Genomic DNA, 10,920 nt, shown 5'->3' on the forward strand with positions numbered 1-10,920 from the left:
CCACTTGGCCTTATCAAGTTGGCTGTACCACAGGAGTTAAGGCACTTCCAGAGTCCTTGCTTGCAGTGTGCCTTACTCTGCAAGTGTCTCAGACCCATCTCCTTTTGATGATCACCTATATTATTCTTTTTTTTTTTCTTTTTGAAATGAGTTATTGAGTGTGTTAATTTAGTAGCTACAGTTGAAAAAGTCTCTTGCCTTTGGTGAGTAAATCTATAAAGTACAGCCTTTGGAGAAGGACGGTTAATTTAATAGAGGTTATCTTGTCTTCTACTATCCTCGGTTTTAACCTGAAGGCAGGAATGAATAAATCTCTTACTGTGATTTCCATGGAATCTGTTGTGCTTCCTTGGACATTGTGCTGCTTAAATGCAGCCAGCTCCTCTTATCTTGTTTTTCCCTCCCTCAGAGCTCGTTTACGTGTCTTGAAAGTACAAAGATGTATTTTGTAAACCCTTCTCAGGTCTTTGCTTCTAAAAATAACATAAAATCTCTCTGTGCAGTAAAAGCAAAGAATCAATTTGTCTTTAATACAAATTCTAATCAGAGATGCATCAGTTCTTCCTTCCTCATCTGAGCCGTTGTGTGTGTCCAAACAAGCTCTATTTATAGCTGTAATGTATGCAATAAATGTTAAAAGGAATCTTTTCATTTTCAAGGCACTCCTTTTCTTGAAAATAATACATCATTAACATTAACTTTAAAATATTGACATGAGTAGGACAGGCAAAAAGTCTAGTTTCATATCACCTCACAGAGGTCCAGTGCTGTAAATATATCACAGACATGATTAGCCCTATTTGCAGAGTGTATGGTGTTTATCTCTGCGTTAGTTATAGCATTGTCTTGTGGAGACCCGCTGAGAGTGAGAAGAGAATAAAACCTAACCTCCTTTACTGTGCGCAGTAGAAAAAGCTGTTTTGTCTCCTCTGACATCTGGAGGGGAAATGCTGGATAACAGACCCTTTGACAAGCTTAGTGACAGTGAAGTAAAATCTGCTTTTTTGTCGCTCTTGCCATTCACAGTAGGTTTTATTGTTTCGTTTCAAATGAAAACACGTGCCTGCTTTGAAATGGTACTGTAAATTTGGCAGAAATGTCCTTTTGCTGCAGACCTAACTTCTCCCCTCTCCAATCCTCATCCCCACAGGCCCGTGACGGAGGGTTAGACCAGATCAGTGGAGTCATGTGTCACACAGCTGTATCATGCTGGCAGCCATTCCTGGGTCTGGCTGTGCTGCTAGTCTTCATGGGCCCCACCATAGGCTGCCCAGCCCGCTGTGAATGCTCGGCACAGAACAAGTCCGTCAGCTGTCACCGAAGGCGTCTGATGTCCATCCCAGAGGGCATTCCCATTGAGACCAAAATCTTGGACCTCAGCAAAAACCGACTGAAAAGCGTCAACCCTGAGGAATTCACGTCATACCCTTTGCTGGAGGAGATCGACCTCAGTGACAATATAGTTGCCAATGTGGAGCCTGGAGCCTTCAACAATCTCTTCAACTTGCGCTCCCTGAGACTGAAAGGAAACCGTCTGAAGCTGGTCCCCCTTGGGGTGTTCACTGGGTTGTCAAACTTAACAAAGCTCGATATAAGTGAAAACAAGATTGTCATTTTGCTGGACTATATGTTCCAAGATCTGCATAACCTAAAATCCCTGGAGGTTGGGGACAATGATTTGGTTTATATATCACACAGGGCCTTTAGCGGACTGCTTAGCCTGGAGCAGCTCACCCTGGAGAGATGCAACCTCACAGCTGTACCAACAGAAGCTCTTTCTCACCTCCACAACCTCATCAGTCTGCATCTGAAACAGCTCAATATTAATGCTTTGCCTGCCTATGCCTTTAAAAGACTGTTTCGCCTGAAAGACCTAGAGATAGAGGCCTGGCCCCTCCTGGACATGCTACCTGCCAACAGCCTATATGGTCTCAACCTGACTTCTCTGTCCATCACCAACACCAACCTGTCTGCAGTACCTTACTCTGCTTTTAAACATCTGGTTTACCTGACACATCTAAACCTCTCTTACAACCCTATCAGCACCATTGAAGCAGGCATGCTTTCAGATTTAGTGCGCCTGCAGGAACTCCACATGGTGGGGGCCCAGCTACATACCATTGAATCACATGCTTTCCAAGGGCTCCGATTCTTACGTGTGCTTAATGTGTCTCAAAACCTGCTAGAAACCCTAGAAGAGAATGTATTCCATTCCCCCAAAAGCCTTGAGGTCCTCTGCATTAACAACAATCCTCTGGCCTGTGACTGCCGTCTCCTTTGGATTTTACAGAGGCAACCTACTTTGCAGTTTGGAGGCCAGCCACCAATGTGTGCTGGCCCAGACAGTGTCAAAGAGAGGTCATTCAAAGACTTTCATAGTACAGCTCTTTCCTTTTACTTCACCTGTAAGAAGCCCAAGATACAAGACAAGAAGTTGCAATACCTGGTAGTGGAGGAAGGGCAGACAGTGCAGTTGATGTGCAATGCTGATGGGGATCCGCAGCCTACCATATCCTGGGTTACCCCACGTCGGAGGCTGATCACAACTAAATCAAATGGAAGAGCCACTGTGTTGGGCGATGGCACCCTGGAGATCCGATTTGCTCAAGACCAGGACACTGGGATCTATGTTTGTATTGCAAGTAACGCAGCTGGGAACGACACTTATTCGGCCTCTCTTACGGTAAAGGGTTTTGCTTCAGACCGTTTCCTTTATGCGAACAGGACCCCTATGTATATGACAGACTCCAACGACACAAGTTCCAATGGAACTAATGTGAACACCTTCTCTCTGGACCTTAAGACAATATTGGTGTCCACAGCTATGGGCTGTTTCACATTCCTTGGAGTGGTTTTATTTTGTTTCCTCCTTCTTTTTGTGTGGAGCCGAGGGAAAGGCAAACACAAAACCAGCATTGACCTTGAATATGTCCCTCGCAAAAACAATGGTGCTGTGGTTGAAGGGGAGGTTGCTGGACCACGAAGGTTCAATATGAAAATGATTTGATGATATTCTGCTAGCAGTGCTTTTTCTGTGGCATTAAAACCAATTAAACCAGCCTGGCATGTGGAATTGCTAGGCAGAAGCAGCTTAATGCAGCTGTCACTGTATCAAAAGGTTACATGAAAATGGAAAGACTATTTGTGGTTATACAGCAGAGCCTCCAGACCTTGAGGCAGATATGTCAGGGCCTTTCATAGAACTGGTAAATTGTAATAACTGTTTGCATTGCAAATATTGGCATTCTGGGGATATCAGCAATGAACCGCTGGCTCATGCTCATGGACAATTGTTCAACATTTTCTACCACTACAAAAAGAAAAAGAAAAAGAAAAAAAAAGCCTACAGTGTAGGATTTACATACTTAAAAGAAAAAGGCACATTTGTCTAAAACATACTCTACAGTGAAATTTGTATCTATAGATCTCATTTGGTAAAACCTTGCATCATCCCTTCTAGTTGGTTCCACACCACAAAAAATTGGTAGGTTTTTTTTTTTTTTAATCTGCATCTATACTGTGTACATTTTAAAGCAATACAAATGAGAGGTTGTGCTTTTAGATATCCACCAATACTGACCCAAGTGTGATGTCACCCTCCTTTTAACTACCATCTAACCCAAATTAGACTCTTGTAGTTACCAATTAGAAATAACATATTTTTCTCCTCATGTAGAAGGCCAGAGATTAATAGTTGAGAGCAAAAATGCTCAGCTCTGTTGATCTTCTCTTCATATAAATATAAGGCTTGTGCCTAGTTTTGATACAGAATGGAATATTTTTTATATCTGTGATATCACACTGGACCAGTTTACTGTAACATAGCCCTGGAACTCACCCAGGGAAGGCAACCCACGAGACATTGCTGGCATAGAGGAGTTGAGTTCTACCTTGAAGAGAGAGAGCTGCTTTTGTTAGCCCTGATCTTAATTTCAAAGCTACTGTTAAAATGTTAATGTGTACTGGGCAAAAAGAAAGAACGGAATACATTCTGCATACTGCTTGGGAAATATGTTCATCTTACTATTTATACAAGTGAATTAAAACATACAAATGCTCTGCTACTAGGAATGAACTCTTCTCCAATGCCAGGTAAACTACGGTTGTCCATGCATAATATGGGGATTATAATACTAAAATAATGTTTAAAACATGGTAGCCTCAGAAAGGCTAACGTACTGCCAGATATAATGAACCTCTAGCCACTGTCATTCTCATCTTGTATATTTGTAGATAACGCAAAAAGCTAATTTCCAAGAACAGATTACTTAGTTATTCTTGATGCCATTTTAATAACTATGTGGTTATGTTTCTTTCAGGGGCAGTATCTTAGAGCAAGAGGGGCAAGTTTTTCCAGGTTTTAGGAAGCTTTTTTAATGGAGAGAAGACAGAAGTGGAACGTTAGTTCAGTACAAGTACCCTTTTTTTGTTTTATGCCTCTAAATAAATCCTCAGAAGGCTCAGAACTGAAACTTTGTTATTTATCATTGATACCACTGTTCTTATTTTGAAATTCTCAGCAATGGGAAGATACAGAGTTGTTCAGCCACCTCTCAATTTTCCAGCAATTATGAGCCATAGGTTTTTTGCTAAGTGGTTGAAAACAAATACAATTTATGAATAATTGGCATAACCTGGATTAAGGATAACAGTGACTATATACGTGTTTAGCCAAAATGAATATGAAAATATTATAAGACAGAACATTCAGAATAATGTGGTTTAACAGCCTGTGTCCAATCTTAAAATTAGATTTCAGCACTTTGAAACCAAAGTCAGGCTGAACTATAATGGCATGCAGGTGCTTCTAAAATTAGTATCCACATTCTTTAACAGAGTTTTTCTAAGCAGGATAAAAATCTCCCATTCCTATCAAGGGAAATGTGCCAAAAGTTGTAAAATCCAGCTGCATTCCCCAGGTGTACCCCTAACATACCTTTAAGACTCAAGGCTAGGCAGTTTTGAGAATCTCTTTTCTTAGTGGTTGATCTTTGGTTGCATCGTTGCTCCATTTTAGGTCTCCAAACTGAGAAGGATGCAAGGGTGGTTAGAATTTTCTTCACTTCAGTTCATTTTAAGTTTAGAGTTGGGTTTTCTTGCTTCCTTTTTTTTTTATGCTCTGAACTAGATAGTTGGAGATTTATGGAGATGCTTGAGACTAATCCTCTTTGTTCTATGACAGTTTGTAGAACACTAATAAAATGGAATAAACCCTGACTAAATTCTAACACCAGGGAAATTATTTTTGCTGATAAAATAACCACCGCACTGAAGTCCAAAACTCTACTGTACCTTAATGTGGGCAGTTAAAGAAACAAATGGGGATAAAACAAAGTGTTTCTGAACTGCCCATTGAAGACATTTGCATGTGCCTTTCCCTTGTAATTGTCATTTTTTTCAACTAGTAATCTATCACCCCTGCAGTCACTTCATGTTAAATGTTAAAATCAATGTTAGAAGGAAAAATTGTCCTAAATTCTAGACAGTTGCAGCTGATTGCTTCATATCAAATGACACACTAAAAAAAAAAAAAAAAAAAAAAATCTAAAAAAAAAACCTAGAAAAAATGTGCTTTTAGGATTAATTATGAATTGCTGAATTCCCCTGTTCCCTTAGAATGACTCTAAAAAGTGATTGCATTGTTAGTGCACTGCAAGGATTTCTGAGCAGTAACGTGCTTAGTTACCTATGTGAAATGTGTGCTGGTGATGAAAATCACCGCTTGCTCTTGCTGAGCACCACCTTGCAGAGCTGTCAGCGTTGTGTGTATCGCCTTGAGTTCAGTCAGTATTCAGTTTTTAAGAATCAGTGTTTGCTCCCTGCCTCTAGCAATGTTCTACTTTTTGCAGCCTACTTATTTCACTGCGGACTTGGCAAGGCATATGGCATCTCTTAACAGAAGTGAGTACAGCAAGACTCAGAGACAAGTTTTTATCTTGCTCCACATAGTCTTCTTATATGTATTCATGGGACACACGCTCACTGTGGCTGGTTTGGGTGAATAAGGAATACAGTGTCAGGATCAGACCTAGGTAAGCACATTTTTGGCAGTTCTTTTAAGAACAGAGTGGCTGAATACCTACTCAGCCTTTTGAAGGAGTCACTTCTCTGCTAGAGATCAAGGACATGCCACAGTTTATCTTACTGCAGGGGAGAAAAAGGACTGGGCTGTGAGAAGGCATCTGACCCCCATGGCTCCCCATATATTCAGAAACAGGTGGACAGTGCATACCTGCCACTAAAAGAGGGAATAAAGGTTTTTCCCCTACCTCTGACTTGTATACTGGCTGCACCTGACACTGGCACAAGGCCAAGCCTGAACTTACTTGTCAGTCAGTGCAACAAGACTCTGAGGAGCAGCAATAGTTCTGCAGAAAAGGAGAAAACTGAAAATGTCAAAAACAACAGAGCAACTTGAGAAAGCAGGTACCACAGTATCCTTGTCAATAATTCCTGTAAGAGCAGTGCTGAGCCTCCCACAAATATGTTTTGAAGTTCACTTCCACAGACCAGTAATCCTCTTTCATAACAGATGGAGGAGGTACAAGTGCTCAGATTTTCCATGAGTAAGTTAAAGACGACACTGCAGCAATGTATTAAAAGAGTTTGCAATGATATAAGGATGGATTAAGACTAAGCAGCGCCCCACCTCAGCCCTATTGTTAGGTTTTGAGTTGGTTCTCTTTTCTTTTTTTCCCCTTCTTCCTTTATAATTAACTTGGCAGCATTCTTTTCAAATAGGCTTCATCCACATCAGCTCAGTTAGATTCAGACTGGGAGACTGCTTTTACTCTCTGTTCCCCCTTCCTCACCATTCACACATGCTCCCAGTGCCAACAGAGTCAACAGCTCCAGATACAATTGAAATCAGCCAGGACACTCTGAACCCCTAGAGAACTGTTGATGATACAAGCTAATGTCACTAGGTATTTTTTTAACTAAACTTTTTATTTAATTAAGTTGACATCATTGTCACTGCCATTCAAGGATTCCTTTATTTATGTGAATAGCAACTATCTTTTTTTCCTTATTTCTTGCATCGTGGTATTGCATCACCTATGGTGATAACAATTATGCCAACACAAAGAAAATTAAGAAAGCAAGCCACGCTACACCTTCAACAGTACAAACTGTAGTTGAGGCATATAAGACACAGTAAGAAGTCAGCATTAATATTTAATGGAAAGTCTTATCTAAACCTTGTGATAGAATAAAAAACTGTTGTGGAGGAACTTTGGAATGTAGGCCATGTTGTGACTGAATCACATCAAAGATACATGGAAATAGACTTTCCTATACCATGCCTAGATGTCTGTTTTAGATATTGGAATTTTCCCAAAAAACTTCCAGGGTGTGTGAATGCCAGAAGCCCACACTTAATCCATAAAAAGACAAAGCATTAGCTGAAAATGCAGTAAAGCAAGAGGCTTCTGGCTGCCTAAGGACAACAGCAGCTTGAGCAAAGACAGACAAGAAACTGCAGTCGTACAGTTACTTTGCCTCATCTGCTACTGTATTCTGTGAAAAAAGGGTCCAGTAGCCAGTAATAAAATGGACAATCCTTACTCATTTTTCTTCAAAGAGGGCAACATTCACATAAATAAGCTGCAGCCTGTTCCACCTCCATCCCCAGGAGTAAAACAGCCAGCAAGAAGTGAGGAAGGGGAAGCCTATTCTGGCCTATTTGCTAATAATCTTTTGCCCCTGAATCATGCTAGTTTACCTGGGACTAGCATGATGACTGCTATGTTCATTCCCATCGTCTCAGCCCACAATGTAGCTTAACATGGAGTAGCAGGGAAAGGAGCACATGGTCAAGCTGTCCCTTCTCCCTGAACTGTAACTCTGGTCTTCTCAAATAAAAGAACAAGCGCAGCACCGATATCTTAGAAATCACAGTGTGCTGCAGCTAATCTGTAGTTTTGCCATAACACAACATGAGGGAAAACACTGGATACATGCTTTCTGACCGCATTTCAGTATCCTAGGTGATTGCTCTTTGTGCCAAAAAGAACTAGGAAAGAAGAACTAAAAAACCTTTCATCCAATAATTTAAAAGTTAATTGTGCCTGGAGGAGTTATAGGAACATCTTTGGAAAAGGCAAAGGGCCTGATTGCTGGAGAATCGCTGAAACAATGAATGAAATTTTTCATGTTAGCTAAGCAGTTTGGATGTCCTGTTCCTATCACCTGTAATTAGAATTACAAATTCAATTTCCCTTGGCAGCTTAGAAGAAACACAGCCATTTGGTTCAGTGATACATGTTGCCTTTGTCTGTCTCCTAGCTCTGCCCTCTTCCCTTCTCAGTTTCAAATGACTATGATGCCAAATGAAGATCTCTGGATTTGGTTTAATTTCACTGCATGTTCACATGGCTTTTGGAATGTAGAGCTCAAAGCAGGATCTTAAACCCTCTTCAAGCCAAAAATAAAAATAAAAAAGGAAGAAGAAGCTTGAGTAAACCTCCTCCTGCAAATGAAATAAACCAGCTTCTGTGAGGTTCTTGCTACTGAGATAGCTACATGCCAAAAGCAATCTCCAGGTTGAATGAGATTGAGTTGGGGTTTTTTTGGTTTTTTTTTTACTAAAAGCAGGTGGTTGGATATAAGGCCAGCTGGAAATAAAAATCTGTACTTATAACCTCAGCAGAATAAGGAAAAAGCTGGCACAGTCAAGAAAATGTTCCATGTTATTTCAACTTAAATTTAAGGATGCTTTACCATTCATATTCAAATAGCTCATAGAAGAGTACAAAAGAGCAGACTTTCACCTTATAATTTGATTATTTGTATTTATTTAAACTGATACCAAAATTGTCATGAAGCAGAAGTGTTGAAGCAAGAGACTGAAAACAGATTTTTCTACTCTAGTCAGGCAATATAAATCAGGAGAAATCCACTTGACACCATTCTGTTACTCCTTGGTTACACTAGAAATTTGATAAACGAATCTAGGTTTTTTGCTTTCTACTAAGCGGGCTATAGCAGAAAATAAGCAGAACTTACTTTTTAATTATTTCTCATCTTGTGGCATACCTTCTGTTCTCAACTGCTTAAACATTTACCACTGCTAACTGAGCTGGAGAATATGAAAATGTAGTTTGGGGGGGGGGGGGGAAGGTAAAAGAAAAAGAAAATCTGTAACCTTAAAGAAGTCTGCCCATTTTTATGGATGGTATTTGCAAGTCAACAATGTTATCTCCTCACACATAAGCCAAGAACTATGGCTTGAAATTTCAAGGCAGCTGTGAAGATGGTTGTCAACTTGTACACACGTTAATAATTTTGATCTTTCAGAAAACAAAATATTATTGCTTCTTAAAGAATTCATTTATGCCATTTTGTTACCTAAAAGCAAATGACACTTTGGCTTCATTACACTAGGCACTGTATAAGTAGGAAGTAAATGACAACCCTGATCTGGTGAGCTTACAGCCATATAGTAGGAAGTTGGCTTCTGGGCAAGTACATATGATAGCAAGTCTCTCATTGTTTGGGGAGGGAATGCCATAGTGCATATATATTAATATATCATCACACTTACTGAAATCTATTTGCAAGCACATGTAGTTCATATGTATATGTTTGTGTGTGCAAAAAAAAGTTATATTTGTTTTGTTCTTTTCTTACTTCAAGTATTAAATGTATATTGTTTTTAAAAGGTGACAAGGTTAACAAGAAAAAATGTGTTGTAATTTATTTTAATATATATAAACATGAGTATGGATGGGAAATGAAACAGCCTTCCTGTTATGATCCATGAAGCACATGACAAGTTGGGTTTGTCCATAAGTTTGCTTCATGTTTAAGAAAAATATGCTAATATAATGGAAAAAAAAAAAGAAAAAAAGAAAAAAAAAAAGCTTTGTTTGTCAAGACAGTTGTCCTGAATGTCATTTTATAAGTTACTTTAGGGCTTATGTCATGATGTATATCATACTTATCCAAAATGAAACCCGAATAAATAATTCCATGGAGTGGCAAAATTTACTGGAAAAAGTGAAGAAAATTTACATTCCTTCCCCTATGTAGCTGATCACCTTTTTTTCAAGGGGTAGTGGAGGAAACTATGATGACAAAAATACAGTTTTCTTAGCACCACATCCAAGGTCCTTAGTGCCAAGTCTTCACAACAGGTGATCTGCTCAGACCCACCACTCTTGAACTGAGAATATAAACCATTAGAGTCAGAAAGAGAAGATTCTAGCAGGTATTTTTCATCTACTCACTTTCACTCCTCCTTCATTGCATGGAGCGCTCAGACACAGAGAAAAACCTAGGTCACTTTCAGATGTGTTCTGAGATTTATTCTACATGCAAAGTATCAGTCAGCCTGTTCCTTCACTTTCACTTGCACAGTGTGTACAGGTAATTGATGGGGATACCAATGAGGCTAATGCTGGAAGAAAAAAGCCTGCCACTTAAAAGCACCATGGAGAGCACAGCAGAAAGATAGATTTCACCAGCTGTGTGTCACTTGGAAGGCAACCAATACTGAGAATCTGCATCTAAAACATGGTACCAGTATTCAAACTCCACTGTAACTGCACCAGAAAAATTACGTGGTGGAAAGTAGATTCTGCTGAGTTTGAAAGCTATTCCAACACCCTGAGGCTTGCCACAAACCCCCTATGGCAGAGATCAGCATTGAAGAAGGGCACAGGCCATAACCTAAACTATTGCTACTCCCATTCTCCCACAGCTAGGTACTTTCACCAACAGAGAATTTTGCTTATACATCCTGGGATCATCTGAAACAAGATTTATCAGCCATAAGCCCATTATCCTGTAAACCAGGGTCCTTTTCCCTGGAAGGGGAAAACAAATCTTTTATTGCTACCTCAGGAAAGGAAGAAGCAGGCTGAAATCCTGCTGGATTGCTGGAGGCAGAGACAGACAGGGACTGAATCTGAGCTCTCC

General features: G+C 39.9%; 1 protein-coding gene across 1 annotated transcript; it reads left to right on the top strand.

Moving 5' to 3' along the window:
• Positions 1-1,008: 1,008 nt before the first annotated feature.
• LINGO2 (leucine rich repeat and Ig domain containing 2) lies at positions 1,009-9,871 on the top strand. Its single transcript, XM_009930348.2, has one exon. The coding sequence runs from the start codon at positions 1,097-1,099 to the stop codon at positions 3,005-3,007; it is 1,911 nt and encodes a 636-aa protein (XP_009928650.2). The 5' UTR covers positions 1,009-1,096; the 3' UTR covers positions 3,008-9,871.
• Positions 9,872-10,920: the final 1,049 nt, after the last annotated feature.

The sequence above is a fragment of the Haliaeetus albicilla genome, chromosome Z (assembly GCF_947461875.1).
Source record: "Haliaeetus albicilla chromosome Z, bHalAlb1.1, whole genome shotgun sequence".
In the NCBI taxonomy this organism is placed as follows: domain Eukaryota; kingdom Metazoa; phylum Chordata; class Aves; order Accipitriformes; family Accipitridae; genus Haliaeetus; species Haliaeetus albicilla.